Genomic DNA, 26,455 nt, shown 5'->3' on the forward strand with positions numbered 1-26,455 from the left:
TTTCCTAGCCCAGCCCCCTCCCAGCCCTAATAAGGCAGCAAAGTGGGGTAACTGCATACCCAGAGAGAGGAGGGCTCTTCTTGAAGATGAGGCCGCGCAAGGCCAGGATCAGAGCCAAATTGCTGGCTTGCAGTCCAATGCTCAGACCAAGCTGTGTCCCAATACATCTCAGTGACTCCTGGCCCCAAGTACAGGCCAGAAGCGGCGGAGTTGCCACCCAAGCGTTAAAGAAGGAGAAAGGTTGCGTGGCACAGTGCTCACACCAGGCCTGTTCAGCAGTGCCCAGCGCCGTGTGGAACTGGGCTAAGTGAGCTCTGCTCTAGAGCAGTTTTACCATCGCTCTGCACTAGAGTGACTGACAACATGAGGTGCAGGACACTGGGGAACAGGGCCCACCGTGCTACCCAGCTGGGTTCTGCACAGTGGCTCTACTGCCATCCACCTCCTTACCCAAGTTGGGGCCTGGCTTCCACAACAGCGTGGCTGGGGGAGGTTCTGCATTCTGCTCCAACAGCACCAGGCGAGAGTTCCCAGCACTCCCAGCAGGTGAGCCCTGGCAAGCTGCTGGCCAAGTGTGTGCAAGCAGGATGTCATAAACAGATAAGTAAGAGTTAATAGAACAAAGTACTTCACATCTCTTTTGCCTGTAAAGGGTTAAGAAGATCAGTGAGCCTGGCTGTCACCTGACCAGAGGACCAATCAGGGCACAGGATACTTTCAAATCTTGAGGGAGGGAAGTTTTTGTGTGTGCTGTTAGTGTTTGGTGGTTGTTCTCTCTGGGTTCTGAGAGTGACCAGAAGTGCAACCAGGTTTCTCTCCAATCTCTCTGATACAGTCTCTTATATGTCCAGAATAGTAAATACTAGGTAGTTAAAGCGAGTTAGGCTTATGTTTGTTTTCTTTATTTGCAAATGTGTATTTGGCTGGAAGGAGTTCAAATTTGTATTTTGCTGAAAGGATTTTAATTTGTACTTGTATACTTAGGCTGGGAGGGTATTCCCAGTGTCTATAGCTGAAAGACCCTGTAACATATTCCATCTTAAAGTTACAAAGATAATTTTTACTGTTTTTCTTTCTTTAATTAAAGGCTTTTCTTGTTTAAGAACCTGATTGTTTTTTTAATTCTGGTGAGACCCCAGGGGATGAGGTCTGGATTCACCAGGGAATTGGTGGGGAGAAAGGAGGGAAAGGGGAGAGAGAGGTTATTTTCTCTCTGTGTTAGAATTACTTTCTCTCTCAGGGAGAGTCTGGGAGGGGGAGAGAGAAGGAGGGGGGGAAGGTGGATTTTCCTCTCTGTTTCAAGATTCAAGGAGTTTGAATCACAGTGATCTTCCAGGGTAACTCAGGGAGGGGAAGCCTGGGAGAGGCAATGGTGAGGGAAAGGGTTTACTTTCCTTGTGTTAAGATCCAGAGGGTCTGGGTCTTGGGGGTCCCCGGGCAAGGTTTTGGGGAGACCAGAGTGTACCAGGCACTGGAATTCCTGGCTGGTGGCAGCGCTACAAGTACTAAGCTGGTAATTGAGCTTAGAGGAATTCATGCTGGTACCCCATCTTTTGGACGCTAAGGTTCAGAGTGGGGAATTATACCATGACACAGGATCTGAATGATCCTGACAGCTAGGAGGGAGGGGGAAAGAGACCCTGGGTGTGTTTATGTAAATACAGTTTGCTTCCACTTTGCTTAGATTTGGTAGCTATCAGCTGATGGGGCGGTGTTTTGCTCATTGTAATCAACTTGGCTGATGCTGGGTCACAGATTATGTTAGTACTGAATGTGGAGGTAGTGAAATATGGTTACCAACGTTTGTAATTATTGTGGGAATACAGAAAAGAAGGACTGTGCTTAACCTGTCCCAAAGGAGGGAGTCACTTTCAGTGTAAAGAATCTTGATAAAACAATGGCTCAAATGTTTGAGTGCTGTAAAAGTTAAAGGATAGACTAGATTTTTCCAGTCAGGAAGCTGTATGTCTTCAACCAGAATCCTCTGTAAGACTGGTTTAGTAGGTTTCTCCTCACTGTTGAAAGAATAAAGCTAAATGGACTGTACTCGGAGCTGATTTTGGTATGTTAAATGGCACACTGAGCGCTGAAACCAGTTGTGGTAAGACTGTTTCTGCCTAGACCTAAAATCACTCATGGCAGGACTATATTTCTGCACAGAGCCAAAATCACTAAGAGACTGCCTAGCAGGAACAGCAAGCAGGTTGGCAGTGGAGAGGTGTGATGAGTGAATAAGATGCCTCTTACCTCTCAACCAGGGAACTCTGGGTCTGCACTGACCAATGGCAGCAACTGTGAGTGGGGTAGAGAGAAGGGTCAGGCATGTGAAGGGAACTTTTGGGTTGCTGGACTTAAGATCCTGAGGGGGAAAGGAGCATTGCCAGCAGATCAAGGGAAGTGATTATTCCCCTCTGTTCAGCACTGGTGAGGCCACGTCTGGAGTACTGCGTCCAGTTTTGGGCCCCCCACTGGAGAAAGGAAGTGGAAAAATTGGAGAGAGTCCAGCAGAAGGCAACAAAAATGAACAGGGGGCTGGGGCACATGACTTATCAGGATAGGCTGAGGGAACTGGGCTTTTTGTCTGCGGAAGAGAATAGTGAGGGGGGATTTGATATCAGTCTCCAACTACCTGAAGGGGAGTTCCAAAGAGGATGGATCTAGACTGTTCTCAGTGGTGGCAGATGACTGAACAAGGAACAATGGTCTCAAGTTGCAGCCGGGGAGGTCTAGGTTGGATATTAGGAAACACTATTTCACTAGGAGGGTGGTGAAGCACTGGAATGGGTTACCTAGGGAGGTGGTGGAATCTCCATCCTTAGTGGTTTTTAAGGCCTGGCTTGACAAAGCCCTGACTGGGATGATTTAGTTGGTGTTGGTCCTGCTTTGAGTAGGGGATTGGACTAGTTGACCTCCTGTGGTCTCTTCCAACTCTAATCTTCTATGATTCTATGACAAGGACACTGCCCAACCTACTTGGGGTGGGTCTTTTACTCATAGTTTATGTTTATGAACTCTTTGTGTTTTTTTCCCACATTAATGCCAAGCTACTTCCCTCCTTTTTATAAAAGTTTATTTTCTACACTCAGACTTTGTGCTTGTGAGTGGAGAGGAAGTATTGCCTCTCAGAGGTGCCCAGGTGTGATATGTAAATTTCCCAGGTTACTGATGTGAGGAAGTGGGGCTTTCTTAATGTTCCCTCTGAATACTGTGTGGGTGCCTCAGTTCCAGGCCGACACTCTGTCTCTATGGCAACTAATGTCCCGGGACCTTCTCCCCTGCAAGGGAATGTAAAGGTGTAGGAGAATAAAGAGATCAGGTGACCTCCTGGGGGAAAGAGACAAAGGCCAGAAAGGAGGGGCTGGAGGGGGCTTTTCAGTTTGGAGCTGGCTGGGGACGGGAAGTGAGGGCAGACGGGGTTGTCTGCCTCACTGGGCCCCAGAATGGATCCGGCTAAGGGGTCCCATTCGCTGTACTTACAAGCTCTATTTTAGACCGTGTTCCTGTCATCGAATGAACCTCTGTTTTACTGGCTGGCTAAGAGTCACGTCTGACTGCGAAGCAAAGTGGGGATGCGTGCAGGACCCCGCCTGGGCGGACTTGCTGTGAGAAGCGCATGGAGGGGCATATGCTGAATGCTCCAAGGAGAGACCCAGGAGGTGAAGCCGTGTGAGCTTCTTGACCTGAAGACAGACTACTCCAAGGGAGAGGAGGCTCTCCAAAGTCCTGACTAGCTTTGTGGGGAGCAGTTCCAGAGCATCACCCAGGGACTCTGTGACAACTGGAGGGGGCTCAAACCGGTTCTGTGTTGGATTGATGGAAAAGAACCCCTAGATATTGAACCCAGCCCTGGCTGCTGTTGGCTCTACCTGGCAGAAGGATTACACATGCATAGATGCTGCCCTGTAATGCCTCTGGGATGGCAGGGTGTGTGAATGGACAGGACTTGGCCCACCTTGACTCAGAGCCCAAACCAAGTTCCTGGTGCTGACAAAGTGAGCAAACAGCTCGGCCCTTGGGCCCAGCCGCACGCAGTGCACATGCCTTGAGAGGCCATGAACAAGAAGCCCTCCAGCATTATGCACCCACATCTCAGAGCCAAGCACATACGACTCCCTGGCTCTGGCATGTTCCTCTAGGTGCCTGTTCCTGGGATATTCCTCATCCACAGTACTGTGGTGGGCACATATACAGCCCTCCGTAAGAATGTCTCCCTGGTCAGGTGAGAGGCTCTTGGGCCCCCTCCTGGGCTGTTCCTGGGATCAGGCCACATACACACTGGGAGCTGCACAGCTCCTGGCTACTAGCTGCACCATTCCAGTGCACCTGGGAGCAGTAGAGTCCTCGGTGCCCAAGAGAGCAGCCCGGCTCAGCTTCTTGGCACCCTGCTGGGGTGCTGCATGTCACTGGTGCGCAGGGCCCTATTTCAGCCTGAGCTCCCCTCTCCCCGAGCATGAGCCCAGACCCTGCCCTGCGCCACAAACACTCCCAGCTCAGGCCAATCCACCCTGCTGGCCTGGGAAGGCTCCCTGGGCATCTGGCTAAGGGGACCCCCTCCCAAAGCTGGGGGACATGGGGCTGTTCAAGGGCGAAATACACCATTCCCCTGCCCGACCTTCCCTCGGACTCACAGGGCAGAACCAGTTTCCCTCATCCCCCAGCCTGGTCACAGCCTGAAGGGGGAGGGGCAGGGGGCACTGCAGCAGGGAATACAGGGGCAGAAAGAAAATGAAAACTGCTATGCACCAGGGCTCAAGGGGGTGCCCCAGCTCCTGTTAAACAAACTGGAACTGGGACACCCCACTCCCACCCCTAAGCCTTCCCCTTTCCCCATTAACCTCACCCCATCCCTACCCCAGCCCTTCCCCCTCCTTCTCAACTTCATCCCCTAATCCCAGCCCACCCCCCAACCCAAGCCCTCCCCCCTCCTCATCAAATTCATCCCCATCCCTCACTCTTCCCCCTCTCCTTCAACCTCGGACCCTAATCCCACCCCATCCTCTAACTCTTTCCTCTCCCCCATCAACCTCATCCCCTAAATCCACCCCATCCCTTAACCAGGGCCTAATTTATAATGAAAGAGGTGCTAGAGCTCAGGCCCTGCACAAATTAAGCACCAGCTGTGAGGCCACAGAGTGGTGGCTGCTGACTGGTCGCCCAGCTCAGGACAGAATTAAGGGTGGAACGGTATGGAGGTGTCAGAGCTATTAACTGCCAAGTCTAGATGTGCTGGGGCTCAGACCCCGCACAAATTAAGCACTGCCCCTAACCCTGCCCCTCTCCCCTTCTAACCCTCCCTACCACCCCAGCCCCACCCCTCTCTGTCCTGCCAGCCCATCCTGACTGGGCCCTGGTAGCACACTGCCAGCTGTGCAGCCGGGCTGAGGTCCATGCAGACTTACCTTCTCGCTGTGGAAGTACATGAGGTTTTTCCCATCAAATCTGACAAAGCGTCTCTGGAAAACGTAATTCCTGGTGGGAGGGCAGAGGAGGGGAGGCTGCTGGAGTTAGACCCTGGCAGAGCCCTGGCCCCAGAGACACCCTCAGACCAGCTAGAGCCCACTGCAGAAACAAGGGGAGGGCACCCCTGCAGGAGGTGAGAGCAGGGCTCCATGGATCAGACTCCCCTACCCAGAAGTCCTGCTGCACCATCCCAGCGACCCGACTGGCCCAGATGATCTAGGCAGGCATGACATACATGGCAATGCTCCCAGCAGTTGCAGGCCTAGTTGCAGCTGGTAGCCTCACCCAGCATGGCAGCACCCAGTGTATTCACATGCCAAGAGGCACCAGTGCCCGCCATGGAGCAAACCAGCCTCCCGAGGGCAGACAGTGACTCCAGGAGTGGAGCCTTGGAAGAGCCAGTGTGGGTCCCAAAACCATCTCCAACCAGAGCTGCACATGGCCTTATCCAGGCACAGGGTGGGGACCTGCTCATCACTCACCAAGGCCTCCCAACGGGCACTCTCAAAACCTCTCTGGTGCTGGGCACTTACCCCTGCGGGGAGAGCTTGTCCAGCCAGCCGCTGAGCATGGTGGGAGGACGCTCGGACAACAAGGTGTAGCTGGCATACGGGGAGATGGTCAAGTCATCCAGGACCTCGTCTGGGTAGAGGTGAGATGGGAGGCTGAACTGGGAGCCCTCAGCCTGGGGAGCCTCCACCATGGCATAGTCCTTCGTGTCATTCTGGAGGATCCAGTCGATCCGCTGGGCCCGGCTCTCATGCTCCTCAGCTGTTCCCTCGCTGCTGCACTCACTGCTGGTCCTGCGGGTGGAACATGGCCTGCTGCTTTCTGGATGAGGGGCAGCTAGGATCCAGCAGCCCCCAAGCAGCACAGACACGGCCTTAGACCTAGCCCTGCCCCAACCTCCCCACAGAGCCAGTGCTCAGCCCCAGCCCACCCTCCACAGGGCACCAGCTGAGATGTTTACGTTGCACCTGTGGGGTCCGGGAGTGGAGATGTGATGTTGCGTGTCACTGCCACACGGAGTGCCCCACAGCCCCCAGCTGGCTCCCACAAACCTTAAACGACAAGGAGCCATGTGGGACCCCAGCATGGGTGCAGAGCACTCCCTAAACATATGCTCTGGAATTGCTCACAGAAAGCAGCATCCTTGGGCTGCCAGCGGGATCTAACCCCCCTTCTTCCCCTCAAACCCTGGCACCGATCCCCCCCCTTCTGCCACGCAAATCCCAACACCAACCCACCCATGTCCCACAAACTCCGGCACCAAACCCCCACCCCCAGCTCCTCAAACTCCAGCACTCCCCCCCACCCCTCAAACCCTGGCACCGATCCCCTCTTCTGCCATGGAAACCCCAGCACCAACCCACCCATGCCCCACAAACCCCAGCACCGACCCCCCCCCCACAGCTCCTCAAACTCCAACACTCCCCACCCCGCCCCTCAAACCCCAGCACCGACCCCTCCCCTTCCACCCCACAAGCCCTGGCACTGACCTTCCCTCCACTCCTCAAACTCCAACATCACTCCCACTTCTGTCCCTCAAACCCTGGCATCACCCCCTCCCGTTCCACAAACCCCAACTGTGTGGGAGAGGGGACTGTAGCATGGCACACAGGATAACAACTAGGGCCGGGAGATGTTGCTACTCTGATCTTGTCTCTGTTTGTTTTCCTTTCTCTAGCTTTGGCACCCGCCCTTCCTCCATGGGGCACCCTCCTTTCTTGGCCTGTCATTTTTAATCCTCTTACTTCAGCTCCCTTCATTTCTTCTAGAAGGACTGTAAATCCTCTGTAATGGAACACGAAACGCAGTCAACCCATATGTGGTACAGAAGAACATGACATGGTGTCAGGAGTAAACTAAAAACAGAAACCGAAGGAAAACAGCAACAAAGGTTGCAGACGAAAGGTTGCAGGGTCTCATCGACATGCCCCAGAGAACTTCAGCTTTCATAAACCTTCAGATTGGACAGACCAGGACAGGAGCAATATTTTGCAAGATTTCACGTTGCTCCCAAACTGCACAAAGAAATTGGAGATATACAGGTATCTTCTTTAATTTATGCTATGGAAAGGCAAGCAGAATGAATCTTTCAATCCTCTGACTTTACTGAAGACAGTCACAAAGAAGAATATGAAAGGGTTCTGGCTATGTTTGATGCATACTTTAGACTGCAGAGAAAAACAACTTATGAAAGAGCATGTATTCACCAGAGAATTCAAGAACCAGGGGGAAATGTTGAATGTTTTATAAGAACTCTGAATTAATTGGCTGAAAACTGATTTTGGGAATGCAAAACATGAAAATATCAGAGAGAGGCTGGTCTCGAGTTAACAGATAAAAACCTTTCACAGCAGCTACAAGTGAAGAGAGATTTAACCCTAGCCACCGCTATACAGATAGCAAAATAGTCTGAAACTATGAAAAAGCAAAACCCAGAGAAACTTGAAAAACCTGTGTAAAGCTGAGCCAGTGAAGGATTAACAATCATCAAGCTAGGGGACCTATAAGCAAATCCTTAAGGGCATATCAAAAGGGTCTTGCAATGGTAAACAGGGCATTCCTTGTAGATAGTTAGCAAAGCCACATTTAGTAGACTAGACTCTTTAATGTGTTTGCCTATATTGTTAGTGAATCAAAGGGTAGATGCTAAGTGTATTTGTCTGTGTTTAGCTGTCTTTGTAGGGGAGGGACAGCTAGGGTGACCAGACAGCAAGTGTGAAAAATCGGGATGGGGGTGGGGGATAATAGAACCCTATTTAAGAAAAAGACCCCAAAATCGGGACTGTCCCTATAAAATCGGGACACTGGGTCACCCTAGGGCAGGGATCGGCAACCTTTCAGAAGTGGTGTGCCGAGTCTTCATTTATTCACTCTAATTTAAGGTTTCACGTGCCAGTAATACATTTTAATGTTTTTAGAAAGTCTCTTTCTTTAAGTCTATAATATATAACCAAACTATTGTTGTATGTAAAGTAAATAAGGTTTTTAAAATGTTTAAGAAGTTTCACTTAAAATTAAATTAAAATGCAGAGCTCCCCGGACCAGTGGCCAGGATCTGGGCATGTGAGTGCCACTGAAAATCAGCTCGCGTGCCGCCTTTGGCACATGTGCCATAGGTTGCCTACTCCTGCCCTAGGGATAGCTCAGTGGTTTGTGCTTTGGCCTGCTAAACCCAGGATTGTAAACTCAATCCTTAAGGGGGCCATTTACGGATCTGGGGCAAAAATCTGCCTGGGGATTGGTCCTGCTTTAAATTGGGGGCTGGACTAGATGACCTCCTGAGGTCCCTTCCAAGCCTGATAGTCAATGATATCTTGTTAGAAGTTTAACCATGTAACCAGATTAGCTTGTAGATGCTAATTCCTTTTCATGTCTTAATTGCCTTCTATTATGCACAAGGCTGGTTCAATTAATCATAAGCTCAAAGATGTAAGATACTGTAGGAAACTAATAATATTATTTACATTGTCTTGAACTCACTGTGCTATAATGAAATATTATCTAATTGCCTGATGTGAATGAATGCAACTAGTTTATCTGTGTCTGCAGAGGAAATAGAAGATTAGCTTCAAAGCAATGCTCCATAGACAATCTGCACTGCCTCTTCCTCAGGGGCAGGTCCTGCTGTGACAAGAGGCTTGCCAGCTTGCTAGAGGGCTTTAAAGGAACACCCCTGGCCTTATCCTGCCAACTCTAGTCTGCTTAAACTTTGAATAGGAAAATATAAGTCATAAGATGGAGATCTTCCAAATAATGATTTGGAATAACCTGGAAAATACTTGGAAAGATTTGAACAGACTCTACACCTGGACTTCCTATTGGACTATACCCCTTAAATTGATTCCGGAAAGACTTTTACAAATCAGCAGCCTCACCTCACCATCTCTGCTGTGAAATTGGCCTATGGACTTTAACCATTGTAACTCTCCTCTTTCTTTCCCCTTTCTATTATTAAATAGAGTGTGAGTATGCGAGTGTGTGTGTGACCCCCCCTCCCTTTTGAGATTAGCTATCAGTGTAATAACTGCTGCTTTCTACCAAACTCTGGTGGGTCATTAGTCCTCCCAAACCTTACTAGCTGGCCCAATTTTGGGTAACATTACTGGATATGGTCTGGCACAACTCCTGATGGGAAGACAACTCAGATTCTTTTCCAAAGTTGGAACAGCAGTTCTATCTCTGAATGGCCAGATATGAAGAGAATAGCCAAATCGGATAAAAAGGCTAAAAGAGCTTAGGAGCACTATTACAACAGATGTTGTTCACTTAGCAAACTGCCAAGTCTAGAACCTGGTGACCATGCTCATGTCAAACTGGATGAAGAAAATGAATGGACAATTCCTGCTGTCGTGAAGGAAAAGAATTCAGCACCAGACCAAGACCAATAGTGGAGAATTCAGCAGAAACCATTGAAATCTACAATTTGTTTCTTCAAAAAGAACAATCAACAGAGCAAACTCTACAAATGACAAATGCAGAACAAGAAGGCATCTCAAGGATTCCAAACTGAGCATAGCTAGCCGTTGCAACTAATGGACAGCCAGCTGACCAAGCTGTTACATGTTCGGGTATTGTAATTAGAAAATCAGCACAATTCAGAGACACTTAACAGACAAATCCTTACTGAACTTCAAAGACAGCATAAATATTGTAAATGGTGCAATATAGAATTTAAAGGGGGAGATGTGATGGAATGCTAAACTGTCTTATACTGTTCAGCCTGTAGGTGGCAGTGTGTAAAATACCATTTTTAAACTAACCTTCCTCAGATCTGGGAAAGTATTACAGTATCTTATGATGAACACACCTGGTGTGCACAAGTAAGCTCTGCAGCCAATCCAGATTTGGTAGAGAAGAACATGACACCCTCCATCAACCTCAAATGAAGTGTGGGGGAGATACGGGGGGGGGAGGGGAGATCATCTGCTAAATCTGACCATTCTATCACCCAGCTTCATGTGACATCCTGTCCCACAGCTCTCTAGAGTGTTATCAGCTCTCCTGATGCCTTATTTGTCTTTAAAGCGTCTCATGCACGGTTGGTACTGCACAACTGTGGTAATCAGTTAATATACAGCACAGGAACACTGGACTGAGCAGAGGTTGTCTGGATGTAGCTGAGTAGGGCTGATTTGCTCGAGAAGTGTTGTAAATGTCTGTGGGTGCATTTGTGTGAGAAGGCAGGGCGTTTGCGTATGTGTGTCTGTGGGTCCATATGCATGCCTTTACATTGCATTTCTTTGGGTTTGTGAGAAGGTTTGAATTTTGCATTACTGTTCCTTAGCAGAATTAACTGGCTTCAATGAGTTTTTATGTCTAAATAATAAATTAAGGGAAAACCTAGGCTGAATGTCAAGAAGCTTTTCCCCAGACACACAAGCTCCATGAGGACGTGGGACTTTTATTACAAAGCACAGACGATGCCACACTAGGTAACCACAAAATGTCGAGCACTGTCTTGGTAACATAAAGCAGCCCAGGAGCTGGCAGCTCTGCCCCTAAAAGTTACCGCAGTTCAGAGGAATCACTGGGGCTGCAGACTTTCACTAGTGGCTCCTGGGTCACCCTCACCCCTGAACCCTCGGGCAGGAGGAATGTCTTGGAGAGTCCCAACGCCCCTGCGATTCCAAGTTCCTGAGTGGCCCGCAGGGGCCATAGGCAGCTGGACTTGAGTTACATCAGTCCGGAAGTGCTAACCTCATTCTGACCAAAGCGAGGTACAGGCTGGGCACAGTACAATGTACAGTCAACCTGTGGAACTCATTGCCAGGGGATGTTGTGAAGGCCACAACTATAATAGGGTTAAAAAATAATTAGATACGTTCATGGAGGACAGGTCCATCAATGGCTATTAGCCAAGATGGTCAGGGACACAACCTCATGCTCTGGGTGTCCCTAAGCCAGGGGATGGATCACTAGCTGATTGCCTGTTCTGTTCATTACCTCTGGGGTACCTGGCATTGGCCACTGTCAGAAGACAGGACACTGGGCTAGATGGACAATCGGTTTAACTCTCCATGGCCATTCTTATGTTCTTAGATGTGGTCCTGAGTTTCCTGGATAGCTGTGCATTGACTCTCTCAAAGGAAACTTCAGCCATCTGACAGAGCCCAGCTCCCTCATCCACGGCTCTTGGGTACCATCCTACAATCTCACGTCCAAAGGAGTGAGTCTTCCTAGTCTTTTCTGAAGCATTTAAAGCATTTCTTAGCTGCAAAAATTCTATTCCAGCAAGCACATGAGCAAGGCGCCTCCAGGGGAAATGAAAATGCTAATCTGCTAGTGAGACCCTGGTGCCCATTGATCAGCTAAACCATGCTCATGCAGCAGTAACTCCCTAGGACTCAGGGATTCTCACTGTTACACACTGTGTGCACCTCGCACTAAACGAGGGCAGCAGATCTTCAGCTTAGATCCTTCCATTCCAAAGGCACAGGCCCTTAATTCTTGAGCTGTAGGAGAGCCTTCATTAGTTAATGGCTGGCTACAGGGAGCTGACGACATGCAGCCTTTGATGCCATTCAGTACCAGCTGGTCCATTACCACACACATACACCTCTACCTCGATATAACGCTGTCCTTGGGAACCAAAAAATCTTACCGCGTTATAGGTGAAACCGTGTTATATTGAACTTGCTTTGATTCACTGGAGTGAGCAGCCCTGTCCCCCACCCCCCCCCGGAGCACTGCTTTACCGTGTTATATTCAAATTCATGTTATATCAGGTGGCGTTATATCGGGGTAGTGGTGTATTTGTGGCCGTGTATGTAGTCATCTCCTCCATGTAAAGAACATAAGACAAGACCACTCTGATGACTGGAGGCCATGACAAATCATCTCAGCTTTGCTCTTCTTATTGTTTATGTCACCAAGGCTCTTTGACACCACATGTACCAAGCACATTCCTCTCTCTTTCTATTTTAAAGTATAATCACTCAGCTTCAAGGACATGGACAGAGTCAATACTAGGCACTAAGTCTCCCCATGCCACTCAGCATCAAGGAGTATCGAAATAACTCTGCTCCAAATACTGAGCCTATTCATGGTGGCTTCCCTCACAGCACTAGCACAGAGAGGAGAAATTCACCCCTGTGCAGAGACCAGCACAAAGAGGACGTAAATGAAACCGAAATGGGGCACAGATCTTAGGCTGGCCTGGGCCACAAACTGTGAAGCTGGAAATGGACATATACGAAGTTCTACGTGTCAGGGTCTTGGGTCTCTCGCTGCAGAGATTTGGGCTAGGTCTACACTAGGGGGCGGGAGGGTGTCAACCTAAGATACACAACTTCAGCTACGCGAACAGCATAGCTGAAGTCGGCATATCTTAGGTCGATTTACCTGGCCATGAGGATGGCAGTGAGTTGACCGCTGCCACTCCCCCATTGACTCCGCTTCTGCCTCTCGCCACGGTGGAGTTCCGGAGTCGATGGCAGAGCGATCGCATCTACACTAGATATATCGATCACTACCTGCAATGACTTGGCTTCAGCTCTGTTAGCAAGGCAGGACAACGAACTGGTGTTTGCTAGATGAATCAATGGGAAAAGACATTTTCTTTTGTCATACTAAGGGGATACCAGAAGTAATGGAAAGTCAATTTAAAAATAAGTATTGGATACTGTCCCTTTAAATTCTGCTTGGATTTACCTGGTGAGGGAGGGGACTAATTTAAGCTCCTGAGACTTTCTGATGGGCCGAGGGAAAGAGGTGGGTTTCTGAATGGAAAGATGCAGTTGGCTAAGTAAATTCTACAGAAATCAGCTTTGCCTTGATCTCGTTAACAAACGAAGGTGTGATCCTCCCGACAGAAGAGCTGACAGGAAATAAGAGCTGGTAGCAAGCAACAGTGATACCCATGAGGGGGAAAAATGAAAAAAATCTAATGTCTGTAAGAATCATTTTAATCTAATCTGGGTCCCAAAGACTGAAATGTTTTAATCATAATGGTATGGATTTTGCATGGTGTTACAGGGCAGCTATGGTTTCTGCTGAAAGAGAAACTTTCTGTTATGAAGAACAATGAGGGAAAATAAGCATTAAACTTACCAAAAAAAAATAAAAATAAATAAAAAGCATTCCAGCATAGCTGATGCCCAAGGTTGCAGTGAGTATTAACTACAAGGTTGTTTGCAGAGTAAGTGTTATTCCTAAACTAATTAACAGATTTATGTGCTGTGAGCAAGTGGGGATTTTTTATGAGTCTTGTTTGTGCCTCAGTTTCCCCTGTTACCAAATAAGTGGAAGGGGACTGTTTGCTCTCAGGGCAGGCTGGCACATACATGTGTGAGTGTCTCCTACTGTCTGGGCTTTAGTCTCCATATGAAGGGAGCAGCTGAGAAGGCAGTGGCAAATCCAATCATGAGGACATTGGCACCTAGCAACCTGACGGGAGATTTCCATGCCTCTCCTTAGGGAATGTGCACAACAATCCTCCAAGTTGGGATCAAAAGACTGGAGAGATGGGGAATAAGAGCAGGCTGCTGGAAGGAATCAGGGCTCTCAACTGGCATCTGAGGAAGGAGATCAGACAAAGGGACAGACCAAGCTTTAACCAAGGGGGTCCCCTACAGCTTGGCTGGGCTCTGGGCTGACCAGAATAGACTCTGCTTTAACCTTCAGTTCTCTGTGCTACCCTAAGGCCTTTCTGTGCTGTGTGCCAGTTAATGAAAAAACCCGCCTGTGTCCACAGTGCTGGGTGAGTGTCACTGCCAATGCTGGGTGAGGTGCACTGATCTCTGCAGAGAAGACTGGCCTCCACTGGGGTCATCTCAGTCGGACTCTCAGAGGTCCAGTCTCAGGAGGCAGTGAAGCCACGTGGCTGACCCTGGAGGAATAGTGAGACCCCCTGGGGGTCTGGTACACAAAGAGGTTCCTCCTAGACACTGTTGCACAGCTGGGGGTGTAGCCCCGACCCTGTGGATCTGTGACATGCCCATGCTGTGCTCAGGGAGAGAGTTATGTCATTTTGAGAAGATTAAATCCTCTGCATTTTATGCATAAGAGCCTGACTCAGGACTTCAAGTGCAAATTTCAGCCCTACTCTGGGGTTGCGATTGATGCCTCTACCTCTATATTCGGCCCTAGCCCCTTGCAGCTAGCGTCACCCTGGAACAGGCCATCTGCAAGCCAGCATGAAGTTGGGGAGGAGTGCGCTGAAGACAGCAACCCCGGAGCATCTGGCCAGTCAGGGAACAGCTTCCCTGCAGAACCTCTGCGAGCATGTGGTGACGCTAACCTCTGTGCCATGCCTCACCAAGAGCGCTGATCTGCCCCCTACATGCCAGGGGCTGCTGGTCCGTGGCATGGCATGACTGCCTCACCCCAGCTAAAGGTGAGAGAAGGCGCGCATCCCGCTGCAAGGGACATACAACAAGCACCAAGGTGCCAGCCTCACCCACCCTGGCATCCCCATCTGCTCCTTCATGGGCTTGCAGCCAGGTTCTCATCACATATTGAAGGAGCAGCTCCCTCAGTCAAACCAGACTGACCCTGGCTTTCCTTGCCCTCTACTGCCCAGCAGCAGACACCTTTCCCCAAAGCCTGGAAACTATCATCCAATCTGCTTTTCCTGCTCCATGAGAGCAGAGAGACTCCATGGAGCAGGTTTGGGGCCAGGGGCTATGGTCAGAGGTGCTTACCTGAGCCTCTCTCTCTCCAGCTCTGGGAAGTGCTCTGGCACTGCTTCACAGCCTGGCACAGTGGGGGTCCCAGTGCTCTGCAAGGAGACCCTGGTGAGAGCTCTGCTTCATGGCTCTGTCTGCCCAGGCCACCCACCCCTCAACCTCAGGCCTCCTTGGACTGCCTTCCCCTGTACCAGCCAGTGCCCAGGAGCCAGGGCCTAGCACCACCTGCTCGCCTGGCTCTGCCAGGGCCTGCACTCCACCGAGCAGCCAAGGCCTGTGGTCCAGCACACATCGCTGCAAGGTGTGGCCAGAGGGAGCAGAAGCCGGGGCATGGCCTTGCTTCTATTTCATCAAGACTCAAGGCAGGAGCAGGGCCCAAACATCCCCGCCCTCCAGCCTGCACACCGGGCCCTCACCTTCTGCTCCCGGGCAGGGAGCCCACGTCCAAACAAGGCCTCACAGTAGGGACTGATGGGTTCCTCGGCAGGCTCTGTGGGCACAGACACAGCAGGAAAGGCAGTGAGCTACCAGCCAGCACTCTGCTGGAGCTGGGGGGTTGGGGGCCTAAAGGGGATATGGTGGGTAACTCTATCCCTTAGCACAAGGGCACTGCTGTGGGAGGCAGGAGGGTCTGGTGTGGGACGCAGGGCGCGCCGTTCACCCCCAGGGACGTCCCTGACGCCAGCAGCTCCCATTGGAACAGGTGCCCCCACCCGAGCTAGGAGCACGGCCCAGCACTGAGGGGCAGTCCAGGCATGTGTCTGGGGACAAGCTCCTTGCTAGGCAGAGAATCCAGGAGTCACCCTCCAGAGGGGATAGCAGCCGCCATGGGAGCAGACACCACTGGGTGGGTTCCTGGGGCCTGGCAGCTTCCAAAGCCATAGAAAGACAAAGATGCCCTAACCTCCCCTTGCTCTAGCAGTGCCCTCACTCCCATCCCTGTATGGGCACCAAACCCCCACTCTAGCAATGCCCCACCCCTAATCTAATATAGGCCTCAACTCCTCCCATTCTAGCCATGCCCTCCCATGGGCCCCAATGCCAACCCGCCCCTCGCAGTGCCCCAGCCCCCATATGAGTTCCAAACCCCTGCTGTAGCAATGCAGTCCCATTCCTGTATGGGCCCAGCCCCTCCCTACCCCATTCCCCTATTGCCCACCCCTACTCCAGCAATGCCCCACCCCGCCATCCCTGTATGGGCCTCAATCCCCTCCTACTCTACTAATGCCCCCCCCAAGGACCCACCCCCCTGCTCTATTCAAGCCCCTGCACCACCCGCATCCCTGAAAAGAAGCGAATCAGGGGCCTTCATGGGGACAGGCTGTGCACGTAGAGTGCTGCAGTCCCCAGCTCTCACCTGGACAGCTGGCAAGTCTCTGTGGGATGGGGGGCAGGTCCAGGCTGGGCCATCTGGGAGAGCTAGGATAGCAGAGGAAACATGTCAGAGCCTCAAGCAGTAGGGTCACCACCTGGCATCCTCCTGAGCGGGGCCTACGCTCAGGGCAACCCTGCCCGGGGTGCGCTGCCCAGACAGTGGGCAGCAAGCAGCATGGGGCAGAGGAAGGCCCAGTACTAGGCTAGGGGGAGGGAGCTGCCGAGCCTGGTGCAGAGTCCCAGTCAGTGTCTACAGGGAAATCTCCCAGGGTGTGGGGAGGGCTCCGACCTCACGGCCAGGCAAGGCTCTTGGAAGAAGGGCTGACACTTGCACCCACTGTCTTCCCTCAGCCTTTGATTGCACAGGCCAGTGTGATGCAGTAGGTACTGTCTGTGTGGGGAGTGGGAGAGCAGGAGAGGACTTTAGCAGATGGACGATACCAGAGCCTGTAACCTGAGCTAGGTAAGTGAGGGAAAAGGTCAACACCTTTGCCCGGGAAGGGGAACAAAGGAAGGGAGCGGCAGGAGGGGACCAGTTTGAGTTTGGGCTTGGGGCTGGATGGGTGGAATTCAGGGTATCCTAGCTAGGTTCCAAGCACCCTGAAAGCCCAGAAGGACTTGGTGGAGGGGTCCTGACTGTGCCTGCAAGCTCTGCTGTAACCTGTGTTCCTGTTGTCCAATAAACCTTCTGTTTTACTGGCTGGCTGAGAGTCACTGTGGGTCCCAGGAAGAGGGGTGCAGGGCCGGACTCCCCCACACTCCGTGACAACTGGTGGCAGTGGTGGGATATACTGCACCCCGTGGACGGCGCTTCCTGCAGTAAGTGACTGGGGAGCAGTAAAACGAAGGGGTGGTTAACCCCTGGGAGTGTGTGCCTAGTGAGAAGGACTTTGCAGTAACAGGGTCCCCCGGGGGATTGCAGCGAGCGGTCCCAGGGGCGGACGAGTCTGCAGCTCGACCCTGGCAGAGAGGTGGTGACCTCAAGAAGGGCTGGTGCACTAGGGGTCCCCCTGGAAACCGTGGGGAGCGGCGAGCACCCCAGCCTGTGAGTGGTCAGCAGGAAGATGTATGCCAAGCGGCGCAAGTGTGACCTGGTGGAGCTGTGCAAGCAGAGGGGGCTGCACCCAGGGAGGCTCAGCAAGGACCAGCTGATTGCCCAGCTGGAGCAGGGAGACTGCATGAATGAACGGAGCCCTGTCTCTGAGGGAAACAGCCGGGCAGATGCAGCGCAGGCACCAGTGTCTGTCCCCGCTGGGAGTGGTCAGCCAGCGGACAAGGGCTTCCCGAGACCCCCCCTTCCTAGGCCTAGGGGAAGGGCGGGGAGGAGCCCAGTGTATACTGAGGGCACCGTGACACCCCCGGCCAGCAGGGGATCCGCCCGGCGAAGCCCACCCCCAGCAGGGGATCCTCCCGGCAACGCTCGGCATCCGTGGAGCGGACGCGGCTGGAATATGAAAGGGAGAAGCTCGAGTTAAAGAGGCAAAAGCTGGAGGAGAAGGCGAAACAGCGTGAACATGAGCTGGAGCTGGCCCGGCTGGCGAGCAGTGGGGCCCTGGCTGCGGTGAGTGAGGGGGGACCCAAGCCTACAAAGAGCTTGCCCCGGCGTAAGGAGGCGGAGGACATAGATACCTTCCTGACGGCCTTTGAGAATGCCTGTGAGCTGCACAGGGTTGACCCTGCAGACAGGATCGCAGTTCTCACCCCCTTACTGGACTCCACAGCCGTGGAGGTGTACAGCCGACTGAAAGGGGCGGAGGCAGGGGACTACGAACTGTTCAAACAGGCCCTGTTCCGCGAGTTTGGGCTGACTCCTGAGATGTACCGGAAAAACTTCCGGAGCCAGCGTAAAACCCATGAGGTCACATACCTACAACTGGTCAACCGGGCGCAGGGGTATGCCCGCAAGTGGACAGCTGGGGCCCAAACTAAAGAGGACCTGCTTGACCTATTCATACTGGAGCACCTGTACGAGCAGTGCCCGTCCGACTTGAGGCTGTGGTTGATGGACCAGAAGCCGGAGAACCCACAGCACACAGGCCAGCTGGCCGACCAATTTGTGGACAGTCAGGCGGGGGATGGCAGGGAGGAATCTTGAAGGAGCAAGCCTGCCTCAACGCAGAGAGAGAGTCATCATGGGACCTCCCAGCGGGGTCCTATGGAGAACCCCCCCAAAAGGGGAACATCCAGCGGCAGGTCCCTCCGACCCACTTAAGGGGACCCACGAGACATGGGCTGCTATCGCTGTGGCCAACGAGGTCACATACGGGCCCAGTGCTCCAAGCTCAGGGACAGACCAAGCAGACCCAACCCGCAGAGGGTGGACTGGGTAAAAACCCAATCGGAGGAGGGGCTACATTCCCAGGAAAGGGGGGCTGGCAACATACCACCTGTGGATGCTCCAGGTTTTTGGTTTACCGGGTGGGCGCGGGGCTGCCCCTCCGGAAGGAGTGCATTGTTTCCCTGGAGGTAGATGGGAGGAAGGTCACTGGGTACTGGGACACGGGCGAGGAGGTGACGCTGGCCCGGCCCGAGGTAGTGGCCTCAGATCGGATGGTGCCCGAAACCTACCTGACCCTGATGGGCGAGGGCGGGATCCTATCCAAGGTGCCCGTGGCAAGGGTACACCTGAAATGGGGGACCAAGGAGGGCCCCAAGGATGTGGGGGTACACCGATATTTGCCCACTGACGTGTTAATGGGAGGGGACCTTGAGGACTGGCCTAGTAACACCCAGAGTGCCCTGGTCGTGACTCGTAGTCAGAGTCGGCAAAGGGCACTGCACCCCGACAACGGGGAAGGTACTCGACCCGAGGTGCAGGACCCTAACCCAGGGAGCAGGGAACGCCCAGAGGCACGGTGCAGAGAGGCTGCGGCCTCAGACCCAGCCAGCAAGAGAGAGCCAGTCCCCATCCCTGTCCCAGCTGCTAAGTTCCAGGCCGAGTTGCAGAAAGATCCCTCCTTGCGGAAGCACCGGGACCAGGCTGACCTTAGTGCGGTACAGACCATGAGGAGAGGTTGCAAGGAGAGGTTCCTGTGGGAGAAGGGGTTCCTGTACCGAGAATGGGCTCCCCCAGGGGAAGTAGAGTCATGGGGGATCAGGAGGCAGCTGGTGGTTCCCCAGAAGTTTCATCACAAGCTGCTGTACCTGGCCCATGACATCCCTCTCGCAGGGCACCAGGGAATCCGACGCACCAGGCAGAGGCTGCTACAGAACTTTTACTGGCCTGGGGTCTTTACCCATGTCCGACAGTACAGTCAATCCTGCGACCCCTGCCAGAGGGTGGGGAAGGCCCGGGACAAGGGGAAAGCGGCTTTGAGGCCTTTACCCATCATAGAAGAACCTTTCCAGAAGGTGGCCATGGACATAGTGGGACCCCTCAGCAAGATGACCCGGTCAGGGAAGAAATACATCCTAGTGGTGGTGGATTTTGCCACTCGCTACCCCGAGGCGGTGGCCTTGTCCTCTATCGAAGCCGACACAGTGGCAGATGCGCTGCTGACAATTTTCAGCCGGGTGGGGTTCCCCAAGGAGGTCTTAACAGACCAGGGGTCCAACTTCATGTCGGCCCTGCTCCGGTCCTTATGGCAGAATGTGGGGTCCAGCACAACTGGGCCTCAGCGTATCACCCACAGTCCAATGGGCTGGTAGAAAGGTTCAACGGGACGCTGAAGATGATGCTAAAAACATTTATGAACCAGCACCCACAGGACTGGGACAAGTACTTACCTCACCTGTTGTTCGCGTACAGGGAGGTGCCCCAGGAATCTACCGGGTTTTCACCTTTCGAACTGTTGTATGGAAGGCGGGTAAGGGGGCCCCTAGACCTGATGAGGGACGAATGGGAGGGGAAGGCCTCTCCCGAGGGAGAGTCAGTGGTGGAGTATGTCCTGACCTTCCGGGAAAGACTGGCCGAGCTTGTGGGCCTGGCCAGGGAGAATCTGGCCCGAGCCCAGAGGAGGCAGAAGGTCTGGTATGACTGCATGGCACGGGCCCGTGCCTTCGCCACCGGAGATCAGGTGATGGTTCTCATCCCCGTGAGGAGAAACAAACTCCAGGCCGCCTGGGAAGGGCCCTTCAAGGTTATCAAGCAACTGAATGAGGTAAACTATGTGGTGGAGCTGTCAAACCGGGCACATCACCGTCGGGTGTACCACGTGAACATGATGAAACCATACTATGACAGGGGGAATGTGGTGTTGGTCGTGTGTGGACATTGGGAGGGACAGGGAGATGACCCCTTAGTAGATCTATTCCCTGGGACCAAAGCGGGTTCCCCGGTGGAGGCGATTCCCCTCTCTGATCAGCTGACCCCGGGCCAGCACGCTGAGATCAGAGGGGTGCTGCATCTATACCTTTTCCAACCAGCCTGGACGCGCTAATTTAACTGTCCACCGCGTGGAGACCGGGTCACATCCCCCTATAAGATGCTCCCCTTTTCGGGTCACTGGTAAAACTGCCCAGGATCTTGAAAGAGAGGTCAGGGACATGCTGGCTTTGGGGGTGATCCAGCCGTCTTCCAGCCCTTGGGCCTCGCCAGTGGTGCTGGTTCCCAAGAAGGATGGGTCAATCCGGTTCTGTGTGGACTATCGAAAGCTCAATGCCATCACCGTATCTGATGCCTACCCTATGCCCAGGCCTGACGAGCTCCTAGACAAGCTGGGAGGTGCTCGGTACCTCACCACTATGGATCTTACCAAAGGCTACTGGCAAGTGCCGCTGGACGCAGATGCCAGGCTGAAATCGGCCTTTATCACCCCTCTGGGGCTCTATGAGTTTCTGACCCTGCCCTTCGGCCTCAAGGGAGCACCGGTCACCTTCCAGCGCCTGGTGGATCAGCTACTGAGGGGGATGGAAAGTTTTGCCGTGGCGTATATTGACGACATCTGCGTCTTCAGCCAGACCTGGGAGGACCACATGTCCCAGGTTAAACAAGTCCTGGACCGACTCCGAAAGGCTGGGTTAACAATAAAGGCTGAGAAGTGCAAGGTGGGGATGGCTGAAGTATCTTACCTGGGCCATCGGGTGGGGAGCGGCTGCCTGAAGCCGGAACCAGCCAAGGTGGAGGTAATCAGAGACTGGCCTGCCCCGCAAGCCAAAAAGCAGGTCCAGGCCTTTATTGGGATGGCGGGGTACTATCGAAGGTTCGTGCCCCACTTTAGTGCCATAGCCGGCCCCATCACTGAACTGTGCAAAAAGGGGAAGCCAGACAAGGTGATCTGGACTGAGCAGTGCCAGGAGGCTTTCCGGGCGCTGAAGGAGGCTCTGGTTAGTGGCCCAGTTCTGGCAAACCCAGATTTTGACAAACCCTTTATGGTGTTCACCGATGCCTCAGACACGGGACTGGGGGCGGTGTTAATGCAGGAGGATGAAAAGGGGGAGAGACATCCCATCGTGTACCTGAGTAAGAAGCTGCTACCCCGGGAACAAAGCTACGCGGCCATCGAGAAGGAATGCCTGGCCATGGTGTGGGCCCTCAAGAAGCTAGAGCCATATCTCTTTGGGCGACACTTCACCGTGTACACCGACCACTCTCCCCTGACCTGGCTGCACCAGATGAAAGGAGCCAACGCCAAGCTCCTGAGGTGGAGCCTGCCCCTGCAGGACTATGACATGGACGTGGTCCATGTGAAGGGAAGTGCCAACCTGACAGCGGATGCGTTGTCCCGGAGAGGGGACCCTGAACTTCCCCAGGTCACTGGGCAGAGTGACCCCGCTCAGTTCAGTCTCGAAGGGGGGAGAGATGTGATGCAGTAGGTACTGTCTGTGTGGGGAGTGGGAGAGCAGGGGAGGACTTTAGGGGATGGACGATACCAGAGCCTGTAACCTGAGCTAGGTAAGGGAGGGGAAAGGTCAACACCTTTGCCCGGGAAGGGGACAAAGGAAGGGAGCGGCAGGAGGGGAGCAGTTTGAGTTTGGGCTTGGGGCTGTGTGGGCGGAATTCAGGGTATCCTAGCTAGGATCCAAGCACCCTGAAAGCCCAGAAGGACTTGGTGGAGGGGTCCTGACTGTGCCTGCAAGCTCTGCTGTAACCTGTGTTCCTGTTGTCCAATAAACCTTCTGTTTTACTGGCTGGCTGAGAGTCACTGTGGGTCCCAGGAAGAGGGGTGCAGGGTCGGACTCCCCCACACTCCGTGACAGCCAGGCTGGTGGGGGAGGGGCTACCTGCCATGGGAGCAGAGCTGCTCCCCTCTCCAGTGTCACCACTGGGGAGCCTGTGACTGGAGGGGGTGCTCCCCTCCCCAGTGCTGCCATGGGGGAACCTGTGACTGGGGGAGGGGGAGCTGCTCCCCTCCCCAGTGCCACCACTGGGGAGCCTGTGACAAGGGCGAGGGTTTGAAGGCTTCTTACCCCCAGATTTCCCATCAATCCTGGAGTGCAACGAGGAGTGTCTGGAGGACAGGGCTTCGGCCTGTCCAGACAGCCCCCCTCCCGCCCCCAGCTTTACTTTCCTAGGTCTCCAGTAGGTTCAGGCCATTACTGCTGTCCACGTCCCAGGCCTGGCACTGACACTTCAGATTCCCGCCCCAGCCGGGTCTGCCCTGGCCACCTGGCTATTGGCTACCAGCTCTAAATCATCAGCTAGGCCTTCCAGAGCAGCAGCCTGGTGCTGCCTGCCCCACCCTGCCCAGCCCAGCACTGCCCACTCTCCATGGCACAGTGAGGCATGGGCAGGCTCCCTGCAGATGAGCCCTGGGCTTCCCCTCAGCCCCAGGCAGTGTATCTGCTGCCAGGGGTGCTGCTGGCTCCCCTACCTGTCACCACTCAGCTCTGTGGGACCTGCTTCTGCCAGGTCAGTGCCAGAGCCTAGGGCAGGAACCAGCAAGCAGAATGAACCAGGGAGCGGCCCACCCCTGGCTGGATGGCATGTGCATGCTGCGTCAGGACAGTAGGCAAAGGCATCCCCCAACTAGCTAGCTAGACAATAGTCATGTGGCCATGGCAGCATGGGCGAGCCACCAGAGTATGCACCTAGGGTCCTGGGTGGGACTGGACCCAGGCAGCTGGCCCACTATTCCACTGCAGCTACACTGCTATTCCCAGGGAGCAAGCTCCATCTCAGTTATGGCGGGAAGCAGAGCCTGTGTCCCCAAGTGAGTGAGGAGGGGACTGGGCAGGGAGCAAGGACTGAGGGAGATGACTAGAGCCTTACCAAATTCATGGTCCATTTTGGTAAAATTCACAATCATAGGATTTAAAAAATGGTTAATTTCATGATTTCAGCTATTTAAATCTGAACTATCACAGTGCTGTAATTGTAGGGCTCTTGGCCCAAAAAGGAGTTGTGGTGGGGGTTGGCAAGGTTATTGTAGAGGGGGTGGTATTGCTACCCTCACTTCTGCACTATGCCTGGCAACAGCACAGCCTTCAGAGTTGTGCAGCTGGAGAGCAGTGGTTGATAGTAGGGAGCCCAGCTCTGAAGGCAGAGCCACCACCACCAGCAGAAGATTGTAGAATATCAGGGTTAGAAGGGACCTCAGGATGTTAGCTAACCCAACCCCCTGCTCAAGGCAGAATAAATCCCTGGACAGTTTTTTTTAAACCCCAGTTCCCTAAATGGCCCCCTCAAGGATTGAGCTCACAACCCTGGGTTTAGCAGGCCAATGCTCAAACCACTGAGCTATCCCTCCCCCCTGAAGGGCCTGGTATGGTATTGTCACCTTTACTTCTGTGAGCTCTCAGTCAGCAGCCACCACTCTCCAGCCAACCAGCTCTGAAGGCAGCAGTGCAGAAGTAAGGGTGGCAATACTGCAACCCCCATAAAATAACCTTGCAACCCCCCTGCAACTCCCTTTTGGATCAGGACCCTCAGTTTGAGAAAAGCTGGTCTCCCCCGTGAAAACTGTAGAGTATAGGGTAAAAGCACACACAAGACCAAATTTCATGGGCTGTGATGCGTTTTTCATGGCTGTTAATTTGGTAGGGCCCTAGAGATGACCCATCCTGCCGCAGCCCCTGCGCTGTGACCTGGCCACGGGGCCCTGAGCCCTCCCCAGCCCCCTGTGCTGTGAGCCAGCCAGGGCCCTGATCCCTCCCCAGCCCCCTGCACTGTGACCTGACCATGAGACGCTGAGCCCTCCCCAGCCTGGCTCAGCCCCCTGCGCTGTGACCCAGCCACAGGGCCCTGAGCCCTCCCCAGCCTGGCTCAGCCCCCTGTGCTGTGACTCAGTCAGGGCCCTGAGCCCACCCCAGGAGGGTCCCTGTGCTGTGACCTGCAGGCACAGTTCCTTCTTTTAAACTGTAGTAACTGTATCCTGGAACAACAGCAATGCTGCCCACTAGCCACAGGCACCTCCAGTGCTCCTGAGCCAGCCCCAAAGTGACCTCAGCAGGTCCCCTTCTGCCTAGAGGACCGCAAGGCCCAGCAAATCCCTTCCTCAGGGCGTAACCCATGCTCAGGGCCCAGCACTGGCCTGTGCCCCCAGCCTTGAGAGATCCTGGCCTGTCCCATCCATGCTGTGCGCCTTGCTGCAGGGCTCTCCTCATTTCTGACCTCAGCACAGAGGAGTGCTGTGAAAGGGGCTTTGTTACGGTCTACGCATGCCCTCCCCGCCCCCTCCAGAGGCCTGAAATGGGGCCTGGGGTTGTCATTTAGGCCAGATGGCTGCACTGCTGGACCTCAGAGGAGACCTAAGCAATGTCTCCAGGAGACATGAGGGGCACAGCAGGGGTTTGACCTGCCCTGCCCTGCCTGAGCTCTGCCCTTCCTCCTGCTCCCAGGCAGGAGGCAGACTGTGGTGCTAGGAGCTGGCTCACACTTACTCAGGCTTCTCTGCTGGTGTGGCCCCTTGCTGTGTGGCTGAATCCAGTGACCGTGGGGTAGGTCGGTTCCTTGCAGTCTCCTTATCCCCTGAACACCCAGCTGGTTGTGAAGGGGGCTCAAGTCCCTCATAAATGATATTGGAAACCATCTCCATCCTGCCCCATGCAGAGGCTGACTGGGAGGGGGCGCTTGGGGCTGGTGAGGGCTCTCTCTGCGCACTGGCAGCAGGGCTGGTTGGAGCAGACAGTGGGAAGCTGCATGGCGAGCGGCTCACCCCTGGGCTCGCGGGGCTGCAATCAGCTGGCTGGATCCCATGGCTGAGGCATGGAGAGACGCCGGGGATGGAAGGAGAGGATTTTTCACACCCAGCCTGGATCTTCATATCATCCAAACCCACTTCAGCCAACCCAGCTCGGGACGCTGGCGTAGGCTCCAGAGCACTCTCCTTCCCCGCAGGCTGGAGTGCCTGGGGACCCACTGAGCCTCTCTCTCCTGAGCCGGCCTGCTGCTCCAGGGTGAACTCCGAGCGCCCAAGATCCATGGAGCTTTCCCCTGGCACAAACCCCTCGTGTACAATGAAAGCAGCAGAAGACCCCTCACAGCCAGGTTTGCGTGTTGGCACTGATGTCCGTGCCAGCGGCGTGGGCATCAGGCCCTGCTCTGGCCTTGTTGCTGGGCTAGGGCGTTGGAAGAACGTCCTGGGCTTGGGTACCGGCTTGGCAATGGGTGGAGCAGGCTCCATCTCCAGAGGTGGGTTTTGGCTGGGGCTAGCTGAGCACTGGTGGTTCCCAAGCCCATCAATGGCTGCTACTGGAGCTCCATTAGCAGTACTTGTCCCATTGTTCTTCTTGCCTGCTTGGCACACTTTGGGCACATCCAGGGGCTCTGTACATGTGCCAGGCTTGGCACAGGCATCTTCTGCCATGGGCCTGCCTTTGTCATGCACCAACAGCTGCATCTGCTGCACCAGATTCAGGATCCTTTTGCGGTGTCCTGTGGCAGTGATGCCGATCCGCTGCAGGTCCTCATTGCCTAGGGAGACTGCATCTCTGGCCACTTGGTACCCATGCCGCTTAAAGGTTTCCTGGTATCTCTCCAGATGGATGGTGGCCAGCCAATCAGCGATGTCAGAGTCGGCGTCACACAGGGAGAACATAGCCTGTGGACTCCCACCAGGGGACTGTCAGGCCATCATCTGAAGAAAGAGAAGGGAGGTTGCAGTGTC

At 53.8% G+C, this 26,455-nt stretch overlaps 1 protein-coding gene across 4 annotated transcripts in view; it reads right to left on the minus strand.

Annotated features, from left to right (window-relative positions):
- ARAP3 (ArfGAP with RhoGAP domain, ankyrin repeat and PH domain 3) overlaps positions 1-26,455 on the minus strand; it is a 59,768-nt gene that overhangs the window by 30,162 nt on the left and 3,151 nt on the right. For 3 of the 4 annotated variants that reach the window (XM_030573102.1, XM_030573101.1, XM_030573100.1), the window contains exons 2-7: positions 25,230-26,425; positions 16,453-16,514; positions 15,512-15,585; positions 15,111-15,187; positions 5,994-6,263; positions 5,400-5,469 (exon numbers count right to left, since the gene is read on the minus strand). In XM_030573102.1, coding sequence (XP_030428962.1) covers positions 5,400-5,469; positions 5,994-6,263; positions 15,111-15,187; positions 15,512-15,585; positions 16,453-16,514; positions 25,230-26,386 — 1,710 coding nt within the window. In that variant the 5' untranslated portion in view covers positions 26,387-26,425. The remainder of the gene's footprint in view (positions 1-5,399; positions 5,470-5,993; positions 6,264-15,110; positions 15,188-15,511; positions 15,586-16,452; positions 16,515-25,229; positions 26,426-26,455) is intronic. The other variant, XM_030573104.1, reaches the window with a different exon arrangement.

This window comes from Gopherus evgoodei, chromosome 8 (assembly GCF_007399415.2).
Source record: "Gopherus evgoodei ecotype Sinaloan lineage chromosome 8, rGopEvg1_v1.p, whole genome shotgun sequence".
Classification (NCBI taxonomy): Eukaryota; Metazoa; Chordata; order Testudines; family Testudinidae; genus Gopherus; species Gopherus evgoodei.